Source organism: Genypterus blacodes, unplaced genomic scaffold, assembly GCF_046128005.1.
Source record: "Genypterus blacodes isolate CSIRO-AG114 ecotype Tasmania unplaced genomic scaffold, CSIRO-AGI_Gbla_v1 ptg000052l_1, whole genome shotgun sequence".
In the NCBI taxonomy this organism is placed as follows: domain Eukaryota; kingdom Metazoa; phylum Chordata; class Actinopteri; order Ophidiiformes; family Ophidiidae; genus Genypterus; species Genypterus blacodes.
In genome coordinates this window covers 679,771-695,889 of record NW_027466864.1, presented here as the reverse complement: position 1 = coordinate 695,889, position 16,119 = coordinate 679,771, and the positions used below count along the sequence as shown (strand labels likewise).

General features: G+C 44.4%; 2 protein-coding genes across 2 annotated transcripts; both read right to left on the bottom strand.

The window, feature by feature from the left end:
- Positions 1 to 315: 315 nt before the first annotated feature.
- On the bottom strand, positions 316 to 7,296 carry fbxo32 (F-box protein 32). Its single transcript, XM_076150524.1, has 9 exons — positions 7,052 to 7,296; positions 6,519 to 6,649; positions 6,142 to 6,191; positions 5,914 to 6,006; positions 3,551 to 3,644; positions 2,867 to 3,051; positions 2,376 to 2,558; positions 1,698 to 1,841; positions 316 to 1,577 (listed from the first exon to the last, which is right to left on the bottom strand). The coding sequence occupies exons 1-9, from the start codon at positions 7,162 to 7,164 to the stop codon at positions 1,488 to 1,490; spliced, it is 1,083 nt and encodes a 360-aa protein (XP_076006639.1). The 5' UTR covers positions 7,165 to 7,296; the 3' UTR covers positions 316 to 1,487.
- Positions 7,297 to 10,300: 3,004 nt separating this feature from the next.
- LOC143000943 (kelch-like protein 38) lies at positions 10,301 to 14,289 on the bottom strand. The gene is made up of 5 exons (XM_076150443.1): positions 14,074 to 14,289; positions 11,817 to 13,037; positions 11,592 to 11,733; positions 11,361 to 11,466; positions 10,301 to 11,253 (listed from the first exon to the last, which is right to left on the bottom strand). Exons 2-5 carry the CDS (start codon positions 13,034 to 13,036, stop codon positions 10,964 to 10,966), a joined length of 1,758 nt encoding a protein of 585 aa, XP_076006558.1. The 5' UTR covers position 13,037; positions 14,074 to 14,289; the 3' UTR covers positions 10,301 to 10,963.
- Between the last annotated feature and the right edge of the window lie 1,830 nt (positions 14,290 to 16,119).

Here is a 16,119-nt window from a genome sequence, read left to right as displayed (position 1 = left end):
TTAAGCATCATTTTGTCTTTCTTTAGCCCTTATGAGCACTTAAGTAAGAAAAGTGATTAAAGACTGAGACTCATCCTTGTAGAGATTCTCTGATGGTGTATCAGCACATATTTACTGCTACTTCTCTCTATCTACCATCTTGCAGTTCAGCGTTTACCCAATAGAGAGCACAATTTTCCTTTGAACCAAATTACAGCACACCTCCACTTCCTGGCCTCCTTTAAGTCCTTTGAAGGAAAATAAAGCCAGGTCTAATCCTACCCCTGTTAAGATTGACTAAACTGAAGCAGCAATTAAATATAAGCAGTACACAGATTGAGATGTTTTCCATTTATTGATTCAACAGAACATAGATGCATTGCATAGCATGTACATACTTCCTCACTGCATAAGCAGCGATAGAAAAGTCAAAATTGTGACATTATACAAACATTGTGAAGTCAGTCACTTCCCAGAAACTCAATAAATAAGTAAACAAAATTGTCTGGTTTTTTACAAATCATGCAGGCAATATGAAACAAAACATTTACTTCAGTCAACTTTGGTATTGAAGCCACTGATTCAATCGTTTAAAGAAACATCAAACATCAGGCTCTGAAAACAAAGCAAACGCTAAACTATGGAGTAGCAGCTTCAAGTTTGATGATAAAGGCACATCATTGTTCTATTTATCTGCAATCTTTGGTAATACTGCACTCAAGACATCATAGCTGCAGAAAATAAACTCATGTTTCATTTAGACAAAAAAAAAAGACTCTTATTATGAAATCCTTATAAAAGTGAAAAAAGAACAAAGCAAAGTAGAAAAGATAACATGGTGTGTCAACATATCAACATATCAAAGAGTCACTTGGCTCCCTCTGGTGATCCATTTCCAGCTGCTTCGCTTACTTTCATTAACTTTTAGGTACCATGGCAACTCATTACTCTCCACCCGAGTGACCAAACACAGGATGACTGCAAACTGTATCCCTCCACCTGAGCAGGTCCCTGGATCTTAAACCAATCAAGTCTGATCATCTGTAATCAAATAAATGACCGCAAATGCTTTAAAACCCCAAAAATAACATTCTGATGTAAAAAAAAATATTGCACTCCGTTACGGTCAAGTGGTGCATTTGTCTTGCAGACGTGTCTTCAAATTGATAATACACTCTGCTCCGACTCTCCGCTGGCCGTGTTCCTGCTTTTCCGGAACACTTTCCCCGTTACATCCATGAGACAAGACAAGCTGCCTTCACCTCCATTTTCCTCCCCGTCATGTTCGCTCACTTTCAACAGCAAACTTTCCCAGAAGCCTCTGTGGATTGCAGACTGCCACTGCCTGAGCCTCCCTGTCGTACCGTCACCCAAATATACATCAGGAACTCTCTGTGCTATCAAACAAAGACACTTTTGTACATTTTCTATGTACAGTATGTACATCGTCAGTTTAACTGGCGTGTGTGTGTGTGTATGTGTGTATGTATCTGTGTAAAAGAGGCTCCTCAGTAGTTGAAAAGGTTAATAAAGTCTTGAGGAGACAGGGAGGTGGTGCAGCTCTCTGGGTTGTTGGCTGTGCAGGGATGGCTGGTGTCCTGGGAGGAAGAAAGGAGACACACACACACACTGATCAGTCACATTTGTAATTTGCTCGACCTCTGATGAAGGCATAGGACCTATTAGTTCACACATTCAAATCTGAGGCGTTTGTTTACCTTCCAGAAGAGGATGTGACAGTGTGTGCAGAAGTGCAGAGTGTCGTTGTATTGCTCTCTGAGAGGATAGCAGCGGCTCAGCTTGAAGTACATCTTCTTCCACTCCAGATGACCTTTATCTGACACCATCAGGCGCTTTCGGATCTGCATTAGAGATAAACAGAAGAATGGTTGAGAGTTGTGCGACGGCTTTCTCCCGTATTCCATCTGCGTCCCGCTTATATCATTGGATTTGGTTATTTTCACAATCCCATCCTAACCTCTAAGTGGTAGGAGAGCTTCACTGTAACCTCATTAATGTGGAGGACCGTCTCTCTAGCTTGTGGAGTGGATGCTGCCGAGTGTGCTGTGAGGTTATTGTCGTGTCAGTATACCGACTCTTGCGCTCTCATTTTCAAGCCGACCGCCCTGTTTACCAGAGATCCTTGACCTCCTTGATGAGTGATTTTAACGGCTCGTATGCCAAGAAGACTGTTGTTTTATCTCCTCTGAGCCGGACTCAAGCCCCGACTCCAAATTGATGGAGCAGCGAGATAGCCGGAGGGCAGTGAGAAAGACAAGTGAAGTGTGTGGAAATGTGTGTCTGTGTGTGTTGGTATTGGTATTCGAGCGAGTGTGTGTCTTCTCTTTAAGCTCTGCTCTGACTCTAGAGTTCACAGATCATTCAGGTCTACATGCCTGTCTGTCGGTGAAGTGGTACTGGCAGAGCCTCTTCCAGAGCAGCCGGTCCTCTGCCAGGGTCCCCAGCTCAGGACAGACCTGTCCCAGACTGACCAGGTCCCTGCCGTCTGTCAGACTCTGCATAATGTTCAGCTGCAAACTGGCGGGCAGGTCGGTCAGCATCATGCCTGAACACGTGGGCTGTAGGAGAGTCGAGGCAGAAGAGTGCGGCATTAAGATTTATACTTCTGCGGTTACATTACATTACATTACATTACGAGCATTTGGCAGACGCTTTTATCCAAAGCGACTTACATTACATTACCACCCTACGCAGAGGGGGGAGCAATTGAGGGTTCGGTGCCTTGCTCAGGGGCACCTTGGCAGGGACTCGAACCGGCGACCCTCCAGTTCCCAAGCGGAAGCTCTACCCACTGAGCTACTGCCTCCCACGGTTACTAAGTTTCTGTTTCTATGGTATGGAAACATTTACTTGAACCTAGACTCACCCTGTTGATCTGGATGTTGTCCAGCTGCTGATGCCACTGCAGGATGTTTTCCATGCGGTGCATCCAGATGTTGATGTTGCCCACCAGGACAGACTTGCCCATGTCCTGGACCAGTGTGCAGAGGGAGACGTACAGCGTCTGCAGCAACTCCTTAATGGGACGAACGTTCTGCTGGTCGTCCAGAACTATGAGAAACCAACCAGAGGAAAACACCACAAGTTATTCAGTGAACTCAGTCGCTGTAATTGTGAACGACAACCATTGTAATCGCTGCACAACAACACGTATGCTTGTTTATACTATAATCGAATATAAACCGAATGTTCTGGAGTGTCTGTGCTCTCCTCCTGTCCAATAGGTTTCACAACACTGAGTAAACAATGATTCCCTGTTTAACAGAGAGGACATTTGGTTTACACTGTAGCTTACAGGCGGCTCTGGTGACTGTCAGTGTTTTCGCTCTGCAGCCTTCTTTAGACACGGTCGGGCCTCATTTCCTCACCTAGCGCTCCAAACTTTTTGTGCCAATAAAGCAGAAGGTCTCATCCATCATTATGTACCAGCGTTCTAACTTATTATGTACTTTTTTAACGAAAACAAACGAGGATAACAGGCGCAGACTAGGTAGGGGGATTTTGGCGTCTGTGTATCTGAGAAATTGCAAGGAGGAGAAACGATGCTCACCTTTCTGTACCACTCGCTCCAAAATATTCATGTAGTTTTTCTGTGCCACTCCGCTGAGCGAGGGGAGCTGGGACTTGGCGATGAGCTCCAATAGCTACAGCAGAATAAGAGAAAAAGAGAGAGAGAGAGAGAGAGAAAGTTAGAAACACGGCGTGAATTCCAGCCTGTCAGCCAGCGAGACACTCTGTTCCCTTCGCTCCTTATTTACTGTTTGTTCTGAGGCATTCCCAAAAGCTGGTCACACTCCTGACGATAAACGTTTGCTAGAAAGGCCAGAAGAGAGGAGGAGGGGAGGGTAGGGGGGCTTTTTTGGAGCGGTTCCACCCAGTCATTACTCTCAACAGATGCCTGATCCAAGGACCACATAACTACATTCTTGGCGGATGGGAGTCTGGGGTGTTTTGTTTGGGAGGAGAAACGGGTGGAAAACGTGCTGGGAGAACAACCCAGCACATCCATGAGCGGTTAGAATAACTGGCCATCGGAGCATGTGTGTGTTTGATGTGTGTGACGTGTCTGTGCGTGCCTCGTGTGTGTGTGTGTGTGTGGACGCGGTTACTGGCGTGTGTCCAGGGTGATATTTCTGGCAAGGAAGAGAGGCAGTGACATCACGGGCGAGCTCAAGTTCCCCCCCCCCCCCCCTCCTCCCCCCATTGCTCAACAGCACGTGACGTTCTGTTATCATTGCCACATCAACACATAAACAGATTAAGTGCAGCTGTGTGAAATGATTAACGTTACCAAAGCAACACACCTGCTTTCCTCCATGCACATTCCTAGACTGATTGGTGGAAAAATTGTTCCAGAGTAAAAAAAGGTGATGAGATTAACCACCTTAATAAATCTGATTGAACATCTTCATCACCGCTCCTCATCCTCTAAGCAAACATCCTAACTCCCTCATTAGTTCCCTTTCTACCTAAAGCTTCACCCACTGCTCTTTTTCCTTCAGCGGCTCCCGTCTTTGTGGAGCATCGAGGCAGAACAATGTGCGTTTCCGTATCTACTTTTAGACTCGCTTGCCGTTCGCTAAATTGCTCTTCAAAACTTGGCGAATGCCCACAAACACAACAGAAGCGTCAGAAGCGTTACCTCTTCTTGTTATCACATAAGCTTCCCGATACAAAAACCAGACACTTTGAAAGGCCGGGTGCTGGTTTCTCCTTGATTTGTAACCCCTGTTTGTTTGTGTGCGTGGAGGAAAGAGAGAGTCGGCTTGTTGTCTCTTTGTGGAGGGAAACCTGATCTGTGTAACCGAGATGGAGTTAAATGAACCCCGCAAATGCCATCAGACACAAACCAGTGAAGAGCAGTGACCTAGGACATTGTGTCCAGACTAGACTAGTGTTACAAAGCCATATTGTCCTCTGGGTTTATCACACTCTGCTGCACTCAGGACCCGGGACCTGCTCAGGAAAGGTCGCGCTGAACAATCAGCCGTGTATAACGCTGGAAAAATTGAGTCGTCACCTAACAGAATAGCAGAGGAATGATTCCTCTCACTCTGAGGATTCTGCCACGCTACAGTTTTGTGTGTTTATGAGTGTGTGACAGTAGATGCCAACTTTGTGCCAACATAAAGCGATCCCCTGCAGTCTCGCTGTCTTGCCAAAGGCAATTTGTCTCATCCTGGCTCGGCCTAATGTGGCTCTTTTCACAACATTTATTAGAAGAGCAGTTTACCAGAGTTCTGCTGCCGAGCGGAAGAAAGCCTAAGAGACGCAAGTTTAACACACAAGTGGATGAGTGAGGAGGAACAGAGAATATTAAAAGATGCGTCAGTGTGCGTGTGCGTGTGCGTGTGCGTGTGTGTGTGTGTATCAGGGGATCTGAATCACCCGACTACTAGGTCTGGTTTCATAAAACCCCTTTGAGTGATCACACCTCACCGCACAGCTGTCACCCCTCCTTGGCCCCCCCTCCCCCCCACAGTGCATGAACACACACACACAACTCACATGGGAGCACATGTGTATTTACATGTGTATGAAGGGAGGGTGGGGGCTGTAAATATCCATATGCTTTGATCTAATTAAATGGTTAATGGCTACGATCATATAGAGGCTCATGCTGTGACACACTTTTCCCCTGCCTCACACACACACACACACACCCCTGGGTCAATATCATGTGTAGAGAGACTCTCGTCTGTAGAACATTGATAAGAGCCTGGCAGAGGCCTACACACCCTCAGAATGAACTTTAACCCCTCTGCTGCTAGTAGCAAGCAAACAGAGACAGAGACAGAGACAGGGAGACAGAGAGAGAGACAGGGAGACAGAGAGAGAGAGAGAGAGAGAGAGAGAGAGAGAGAGAGAGAGAGAGAGAGACAAACGGAGGAAGAAAAGGAGACTTGGACTCACTCTGACAACGTAATTAAATCTCCTGGTGTCCTTGATGGCGCTGCAGAAATCTAAGCGGTTGAAGGCCTCACCCAGAGTACAATATCCGTGGCGCTGTGAGAATTTAATTATCAGGGTATTAGAATGTGATCCTCGGCCCAGAGTGTAGAGTTTTCTCACTGTGTTTACATTGGCAATGATGATATGAAAAGTTGATGCAGCATTAAATGAGAGTGTGTTTGTTGTTACCTCCTTGGTGCTTCCTTTATGAACATAAATCCATTTCTCCATGTAGAAATCTGCCAAGGGAGAACGTTTAGAGTCACGCAATATAAGCACAAGCAGGGTTTTGATAATAGTAATAATAATATACAATTTCATCAGAGGTCAGTATGATGATTTAAGTAGAGTCTATTATAGAGAACGGCAGGAAATGATTCATAAACATTATTATTAGGAAGTTCTACCCTCATGAATGTTACATAACTTATACTTGTGTTCCTCCAGACTGAACGTGGAGGTTTTATTCTAGCTCTAACTGCGCGTGTGAAACAGTAACAGCAGGCGAGTTGTGTTCTGTTGGTGTGATTGTGGCTTTGGTGGTCTTCCGTTTGTGACCCACTCACAGGGGACTTTGGTGTTGTTGTTTATGAGATCCTTTTTCCTCTTTTTGGCAGCCATGTCATAGCTGAGAGAGAGCAGCAGGTTGTCTTTGTTAAAGCACTCCTCCTCTTCTTCCTCTTCCTCTTTGCAATATCTGAATAAACACATAAAGGCGTATTTCAGTGCAGACACCATTATGATTTAGCATCTTTGTGACATTCTGGAAAACGGACACAGACAGACGTGTACCAATTTGTATTGCGTGTGTGTGTGTGTGAGGACAGTGGACACACTCAGCAGACGTGTGTTAATCCAGTCACTTGTTATGTGCTTATTAATAGCTCAGTGATTAGCTTCAAATGGAACAGTGCCCCAGAAAAACAAAGACAGACAGATGACTTAACGGAAACGACGTAAACAAAGGAGTAAAGGTTGAAGTTAAGGACACGAAAACCTGCTCGGACACTCGTATAAAAGTGTTTAAGAAAGATGTCACGCGTTGTTAAACATCTTGTGACCTGAATTCTCACGACTTAAGGCATCTTTGATAACTCACCTCACCACGGAGACATTGTTGTTTTTGTCGTCCGCCGTTGTCTTCTTCCATCCCACCTCGGTTTTAACCCAACTTTGACCCGGTGACCTCCAGTCCTGTCCGAGAAAAGGCATCTCGACTCGGTGATTTGGATGAAATAAAGCTATAAAAGAGTCTTCTGAATGCGTGTGTGTCTTTTCGCGTTTCGGTTCTGCTGTTGTTGTGGCGCAGCTCTCTTTATATCCTCCTGCTCACAACCCGGAAACACAGGAGATCCGCCCACCGTGGAAACTTCCCCGCAGCACGTGGCTTTGTTTATCATCGCAAGCAGGCACTGAAACACTCAGCGGGATCGTCTTATTGCTCCATGTCGGGTACATATGAGCACCCAAGGGTCCGGCGGGGGGGCAGTTTCAATGTGTTTTTGTCCCGAAGTGTCGATAAATAAAAAGCGAGTCTTTGCGTGTCACAGACGTGGCTCAGGGGGAGAATTATGTAACTGTTCTGTTGCGTTTTGGGGTTCGGTGAGAAAGGAAATTTCCTGATCCCGCATCCTTGTGCACTCCCCACGTGCAAGTGTGGAATGGAACCAGCAGAATTCCTATTTTCCAAGACCCCTCTTTCCTAACCTCCTTTAGGATCCCTGATGTCCCCCAAATCACTACTGTACTTCCATTGCAAATATGGATACAAACAACAATCATACTAGCACACAGGGTGACGTTTAGTCTTGTTAGTTTAAGGGGGAATATCATTATATTTCCCAAGTAACATGTCTGTAAATCCCATGATTCTTTGTCACTCCTGTTTTTTTAAATAGACCAAGTTGCCCTTTGGATTCCCTTTGTGTTGTATTGCATTATGGATGGTGTGTGAGTGTGTGTGAAAGGCTTCAACTCTCTATTCCAATTTTCCCATCATAACAACAGAGCCAGTTGGAGACTCCATGTGTGCTATTCAGTTTATTTTGGCTCATGGGATGAAAGATTGAATGTAGCCAAGCCGGCTGAGGCCACTAGGTCAGCTCTTATCAGCTCAGTCAAACACATGACATCGCCTGTGTGTGGGAAGGCAATCCAGTTCAAAGGGTTGTTTGTCTACGGCTGTGAATTAAGTTTTACATTAATCGACCCTGCGCTTCAGCTCCACTGTGATTTGTAGAAAGATCAGATGAACTCTGACACCTGTATTGGAATTCATTGTCTGGATTGTGATAAGGATGATGATGATGATGAGGATGAAGGTGTCATTGAGGAAGTACTGTAGTCTCTGACCTTAACAACATCCCTTTTCTGTTCACGGATGTTGCGATTGTTGATGTAGAGGGCTGAAGTACACTTCCTAATAGTCCTGCAACGTGAGAAACGTTTTATGAGCAGTGGTAATGTTTACCCAGCCTCAGTAAAAAGCTACAGTCTCTCTCTCTCTCTCTCTCTCTCTCTCTCCCTCTTTCTCTCTCTTGGTTCCCATAATTCCTGAGACACTATACACTGCAAAAATGTCAGCAGCAACACATGCAGCATACTCCATCAATCACTGTGTACTTCCAAGAATTGGGCTTCATTGTGCTTGTTGTGCAAGACATCACAAAGACTTAGATATATCGATGATATTTTGACTTTTAAAGGCCCACATTGATGCTTTCATGTACTCTGGTTGTATCAGCTGGGTTGGGACACCTGATTGGTGATGATGACATTCAATGACCTTAGCAGTCTCCCAGCATATCCTAGCAACAAGGCCTTACTATTGTGCATGCTGGTTAACCTGATGTCTTTAGCTCCACCCGTGTGTGGCAAGTGTGTATAAATGTCTGAAGTGATCTAGAATTTATGCTGCATTCTGAAATGACATGAGTAAAAAGGCATTATTGTGCAAACTGGAGGGGTCCACAGTAAAGTTTAGTGTTGTGAGTCCCCTGAGACTCATTCTGCCTATTTCAAGAGTGGGCCAAATATAAATGAAACATGGAAAGTCCCAGCAAATGTTCGGTCAGTTAGTGACTCACTGAGAAAGAGGCTAGAAGGAAAGTTGAGATAGATAGAATCACGACCCTCAAATGTGACACACACACTCTCTCTCTTTCTCGTTCTCTCTCTCTCTCCCTTGTCCATCATCCCTGTTTTTGTTGTGATGTTGTGACCAGATGAGACAGCTGGTCAGTCCTGTGTGACCCCCAAAGACCACAATCACAAAAATGAGCAACCAAACACACACACACACACACACACACATATATTCCCCCACACATATACACCTGTTGCTGTTCCTCCTAGTTGAGTTTCATCACTCTCTCAGATTCTCTGTTGTGAAATCCTGGTCATGAGTTAGTCTCTCTCCCTCCCTCTCTCTCTCTTTCTCTCTCTCGCTCTCTCTTTCCCCCCCAACATCTGCCAGCCAGCACAGCAACTCCACAGGGCCAATACGTCTCACGTGGTGTAACATTTGCCCCGTTGTTTGTTTCTGAAAATAACCTGACCAGATCACCTATAGCTTTTTCCAGCCCCCCCACCCACTCCACCCGACCCACTCCACCCACTGTCCCCTGGACTCCATTCGCTGGCAGCAGGAAATTGAAACAGCGTTTGACCCAGTGACCTTTTTGGATTCACAGAAGTGCACATGGAACACCTTCTGGTCACACTGTTTATTTCACATGTAATTGCTGACAGTGGTCTCTCAAAGTCACGGCTGCTGTTGATGGACGTTGTGTCGCTCATCACAGCTATTAGAATCGGCAGCATCTCTTTTATTATCAAAGAAGTCCCAAATTCCAAAAATATATATCCTCATCACTCAAAGAAATCCCAAATTTCCTAATTATATGATTTGGGAATAGGATATATTACTCAATTTTCACCTTTACCCATGATATGATCTGACAACAGGTGTAGCAAAGCTGTCTTGACACGTTATGAGCGTAGTATTTAAGGCTGCACTTAGTAAAATGACACCTTTTCTATGTCTCATGTCTTCTTGTGTGTGAGGATCCCAGGAAGCTGTCTGGGCATGTATAAGTCTGTGTGAGTGTATGTATGTGTGTGTGAGTGAGTGGGGTCAAACAGACTGAAGACACACGCATGTGCTCCTCACATTGCATTGAGGTTGAACTGAAGCTGTGTGTGTAATGTACCTGTCCCTTATGTAGAACTTTAACCTATAGATCACAGGACAAATGTAAGAAGGATTTAATTTTATTCATGAAGTTTTAAAAAATCAACAGTGCAAACTCAGAAACACAGAAACAACAGTACAAAAATATGTGGGCCATTTAAAAAAAACAAATACAATTCCAACAAACACAATATAATGCATAACCCCATATAATGTAAAAGGTCAATCAGCTTAATGTAACAAAACGTTGTTGTGTATTTCAATGTGTTTTTATGTATTTTCCTCTATGTATTAAAGTTAATATTCATTGTATGTAATGTTTTTATTTATCAATCAGCATCATAGAAAACAGAAAAAGGAATGTAACCCCAAAAAATAGGCAAAGAACCACACTGGCACACACTCCCACACACTCGCAATGTCATTAACATGCATGATCTATTATTAGTCACTTATTAAATGTTATATGACAGTGTGGAGTATCGTATCATGTTATGAATGGATAAGCAATATGGCCTAGACAGGAAGTGCAAAACAATAACAAATTAGAAATGTACATGTCTAAAGCTGCATTTGTTGATATTATCTGTGGATATTTGATATTAAGTGTGAATATTTGATTTGGAGGTAATGTCAATATGTTGATGCAATAGACTTTGACCAATCAGCACACAGCTCCGGGATTTAAACATGACAAGTGAAATCTGGTGTCTCATAGATGTTTTTCTGTAGTATATCAATTTTAAATCAGCAATCACACACAGTTTCACACAGTCTTCTCCTCCCCAGGCTGTTTTCCAGCTACCTGATGGGACTCAGCTATGTTCTTGCTAAAGTCTGCGAGTCACAGGGCAGAGTCAAAGAGCCGTGGTCAAACAGCTTAAACGGCAGCTTCCCCTTTGATGTCCAAGCGTCTGTCTTTGGGTCATAGCACTCCAAATTGTCTGAGTCCTCGATGACGTCATGGCCATTGATGTGACGTCCGCCGGTGACATAGAGTTTGTTATTGAGCACGGTGGCTGAATGGTGCATCTTCCTCTCCTTTAAGTTGGCACACTTGACGAAGCGGTTGGCCTTGGTGTCGTATGCGATCATCCTCCTGGTGTATCCTGTGATAAGGGGGAGGGGTAGAGTTAAAGATGTGGGGGGGCAGGTGAGCGAAGGTATATGTAATAACTAAAATGACACGATTCAATTAAAAAACTATTTAAACTACCTCCAATAATGTATATTTTGTCATCAATAACAGCAGCGGGGGCAGACACGTTCTTCACTGTTCTGTTTTCCATGGTAGACCACATGTTCCTGGCAATGTGATATACCTGCAGAGGGGCAGAGGGGAGAGGACGGGGGGGTGAGAGGACAAATATATAAATTCAGTGAGCGAATGTGGATAGATGGATAGATGAATGAAACCTGAGTAAAGTGATGGAACACGGTGCCTTACCTGTACGATCCTGACTGGGTTCTGCATGGCGTCTTCCCCACCAAACATGTAGATCCTCTGGTTGGTTGCAGCCACCGCTGGGTGCAGCACAGCCTCAGGCATGGGTGCCATAGACTCCCACTGGTTGAACATGCTGTTGTACCTGAAAGCATTATTAACATATGTCTAATAACCTTATTTATTGTATTTCATCATGCAACCACGCACATTTTCTCGACATCTCACCTCTCCACGCTATCACACAAGCGTCTGTCAGGCCTGATGCCACCTAGGACAAAGATGAAGTGGAGGTAGGAGACGCTCTGGTGGGCAAAGCGTGGCTCCAGCATGGACTCGGCTGTTCTCCACTGGTTGGTCTTTAGGGAGAGTGTGTACACAGTTGAGATGACTTGGCTGTACTTTGTGTTTGTGGTCAGACCTCCCAGCACGTAGAGGATACTGTGCAGGCAGACATAGGAGGCTTTGTAGAGGCGTATGGGCAACTTGGCCAGCCACTGCCACTTCTGGCTCTTCTCGTCAAAGAGCAGCGCCTCTCTTGACGTCTGCTGGTTGTTTTTCCTCCCTCCTACTACCACCAACGTGTCGTGGTAGGTGTAGCGTCTCGGCGCTGCCCAGAGAGGTTTCAGGTCAAATGGTGTGTCTCCGATGCATTTAGTGCTGACAGAGAACATGAGGCGGCGCACGGACTCAATGAGCTCAGTGCAGAGGGTGGAGGACTGGATCAATGGGTCATTGGCGATGAATTGGAAGAGGTATGTTGGATGGATGTAGCGCAGACGAACTTTCTTGAATAGGTCACTGATGGCACCACGTCTGGACAAAGGATCATGGTGGATCCAAGCGACAAGTGTCTCAAAAACCTGCTCTTCATCTGCGCAAAGGCAATCATCCTCCAGGTATCCCATGAGCTCTGGTAAGGAGAGCTCGCATAGATCCTCAGACGCTGACACGTCAGAGAAGCTCTTCATGGCCATCTCCTTCGCCTTCACTCTCAAACTGTTACAATTCATGATCTCAGAGAGTCGTATCATGCTCAAACAGTTATCTGGGCTCAGCTGCTCCTGAAGGAATCTGGAGCAAGCCTCAAAAAGACGACCGTACTGCAACATAGACGCTGCCTGCATCAGAGGCAGCACAATATCCATGCTGATACTAACGAGCCCTGTGTACACATAGTCGATGATGCAGCTCAGGATGGCAGATGTGACGCCCTTCAAGTGGATTCTGGTTTGCTGCGTCTCCTTGAAGTTGTTGCAGAACATGGCTCTGAAATAGGAACTGCTGGACACCAGGACATTGCGGTGGCATGGGATCTCTGTGTTATCTGAACACAACAACACATCAATCAGGACTTTGTCCTGTCTTAGTCTGTTGAGTTGAAGGAGCAGGCTGGAGGACTGTTCCTTATCTTTGAAGTGGAAGATCTCAACTGGTGGTTGGTCCATGCTGGAAAAGAGAGAGATTGCAGCTTTTGTCAAATCCCTGAATTTCCATTTTAAAGTCAATAAGTCGCAACCGTTGTTGAGTTATAAGATTATACTTATCTAATACTTAGGGAGATACAACTGAAAATTACCAATAAGTGAATTATTCTGTCTCAGTGCCTCAGCGTCTGCAAACTCTATCAAGTGTGTTTTAGAATTTGAATTATTTTATTGTTTTCTGTATCAGTGAATACAAATGAGTTTGGTAATTTTGTTTTTGAGAAACAGGATTTGGGGATGTATTTTTACTACAAGGCCACGGCTTTCATACATAAAACATCTGAGATAGGATAAAGATTAGAATCCCCAGAATTGACCCTGAACATTATATTCACTCACTGAGTTGTAGAGATAAAATAACATTTTGATCTTGGGTCCTTAGTCAAATCAGATGTGTCTCAAAGTCAGGCTGGATCTAGGACAGGTGAAGCTTTCCAGTGTCTTAGCCTGAAAACATGTCAGGTAAACATGAGTCAACATCATTGATCATGTGTGAGCAGATCAGCACGTCTGCACTCAGATATCCCATGAATGGGGCCTTTGTCTAGTCACTTTGGAGCCTGGTTGACCTGCCAGAGCCTGAGAGGATCACTGCACAAACACCTGCACGGCTATTTCTGTATCCACCGTGTCAAAGTCATGGGACCCGTGTGCTGCTATTGTGTTGTTCTGCTGTTGTCTTGTCTATGTAGCAATTCAAACTTGTTTATTTTGGCGTTCAAAGTATACTAATGTAATTGCATGTTAAAAAGTCAGTTTTTTTACATTTCAAATTATGCACCGGTGCGTAAAATCAGGCAAATGAATGCATCTTTACATTTGACACTACAACGTAATAGAAAAGACAATATAAAAGATGACAGCAGTAAGTATAAATGAAGAAAAGCCTTATGTTCAATGAATTATACTTCTATTGATATCAAAAGAGTTGCAAAATTAAGCTTTAGACTTTGGACAAAGCAACAGCATCGTTCATTAAGCTGAAACTCTTCTCTTACCTTCGTCTCTTCTTCTCTGTGTTTGTTTTTTTGGGGTCCCGATCTGCATTCACAGCAAAATCTCAGCAGTAAATATGATGTCTTAACATTTCCTTTTTTTCTTCTGGTCTCTGGTGTTGATGCTGTGTGACTGTGTTCCAAAGGGAGCTGTCTCTTTGTAGGAGTGCGCTCTGCCCTGTTTGTTGTTATGGTCCCTCTCCACGAGGCCTCTGTGTACATTCCTCTCCTAAAAATAGGGCCTCTATTTGGCAATACCACGGCGGACTCACATGTGACACGAGTTTGTTTTTCTACTGTCTGTCTCTGACTCTATCACTTCATCTTAAGCTTTCCTTCCATTTATCTCCCTCTTTCTTTACTTCCTCTTTATTCATAAGCTCATTCTTCTTTCCTCTTGCACTGCTCTCTTGCAGTCTTATTCACTCGTCTCTCTATCTACCACATCGTGTCACGTGCAGTAAAAACAGCTCTGATACTCAACAACACTCACTTTGCTGGCTGCGGGGAAACGTTGATAAAAACAGGATTGTGTCACAGTAAGTGGGGCATCAACATGATATCGGGGGTCTGCTGTTTTATGCTGCCTGAAACAGCTTATTATTTACTCTCATGTTGCTGTGGAGTGTGTCCCAGAGGGGGGCAGTGTGTCTCTTTCGCCCATTCCTTTCCAACAAAAAGGATCAATGTCCATACGCTCCTTTACTACATCACACACACACACACCACTGCACTACATCAAACACAACACAGGAGGCCCCTCAAAGTGTCAAAACACACATTGAACACAGGCTGGTTTACATGTGACACCATGGAACTAATGCCGTTTCATGTAGCCAACACTCAAAGCTAAACAGCGCCATCTTGTGTTTGTCTGTAAACAATTTAAGAAGTAAAATACAATAACAGCAAAAGTCACCTTGTGGTATACTTTTTGCAGGATGCTGAAAAATAGAAATTAATAACAAAATCCAGTATGAGACGGTGTAGGGAAGGACAAAGCTTAAACAAACTTGCTGTTGGCCCAGATGGCAGCATGTGTCACTTTATAACCCACACGTTCAAATTCAAAGTGACTGTGATCGTGTCCTTAAAAGTTAAACACGTTCGGCACTATCTTTGTTTCTTCACCTTGAATAAAAGGACTCATTAATGTGCGCCTAAGGCAACAACATATATTAAAACTTAAGGCTTTGGAGCGGAGCGTTTTCATGCAGCAGCTTTACTGTTGCCACCCACCGCCTAATACTGCATCTTCATATCAGCAAATGATTATCTGCTCATAAGCACATGGTCTAATAGAGCTTAACCCAAGGGATTTAGATCACCCTGATTGGTGTGTGAGTGTGTGTGTGGGTGAGTGTGTGTGTACGTGGGTATGTGTTTCTGTGTGTGAAGGGCAAACTGCTCCCCTTGGTCAAATAACCAACCAATAAACTGATATTCTTTCATACATAGTTGGTGTGTAATTGACTGCAATAGACGGTAATGTGTAGTTGTTTTGGTGGTGGATTCCTTTACCAAACTCCATTACAGGCAGTGCTCTTAGATGTGTTAAAGGTTGCAAGGTTGCACAATATATGGGTTAGATAAACTAAATAGGGAAATGGGGATCACTCACCCCTATACAAGCCCAGATAATGATCCCTTTTATCTGTGTTTGCTTAATTAAGGCCTTTTTTTAAAAATCAATTTCAAAGTGAATGAGACCCTTTGTGTAAATGCTATTTAATGCCCCTCCACAACCCATCAGGGAGGACTTAAAACCCAATAAGGTACCCTCCAGACAATCTTGGCAGTGTGTGTGTGCATGTGTGTGTGTGTGCGTGTGTGCGTGCGTGCGTGCGTGTGTGCGTGTGTGCGTGTTTGGAGCTCATTGTGCTCACCAGTACTTCACACCCCTTAAAACCCCTCAAAACAAACTGTCCTCTCTGCGTGACTCAGTGTGTGCAGCTCGTTCAGGAGCGTGTTTGCAGCCTTCCAATCGAGCTGTCGTCTCGAATGGCTTGCTTGTTGTTCTATATCTACACTTCAGCCTTGGCCTGAAGT

Excerpts from the sequence above, each read along its gene's own strand:
- fbxo32 (XM_076150524.1), bottom strand. The coding sequence starts at position 7,164 with ATGCCTTTTCTCGGACAGGACTGGAGGTCACCGGGTCAAAGTTGGGTT. Across the intron at positions 6,650-7,051 it reads AACAATGTCTCCGTGGTGAG|ATATTGCAAAGAGGAAGAGG; the intron begins GTGAGTTATCAA and ends GTGTTTATTCAG. Across the intron at positions 2,559-2,866 it reads ACAACATCCAGATCAACAGG|CCCACGTGTTCAGGCATGAT; the intron begins GTGAGTCTAGGT and ends ACTCTCCTACAG.
- LOC143000943 (XM_076150443.1), bottom strand. The coding sequence starts at position 13,036 with ATGGACCAACCACCAGTTGAGATCTTCCACTTCAAAGATAAGGAACAG. Across the intron at positions 11,734-11,816 it reads TTGTGTGATAGCGTGGAGAG|GTACAACAGCATGTTCAACC; the intron begins GTGAGATGTCGA and ends TAATGCTTTCAG. Across the intron at positions 11,467-11,591 it reads ACCCAGTCAGGATCGTACAG|GTATATCACATTGCCAGGAA; the intron begins GTAAGGCACCGT and ends GCCCCTCTGCAG.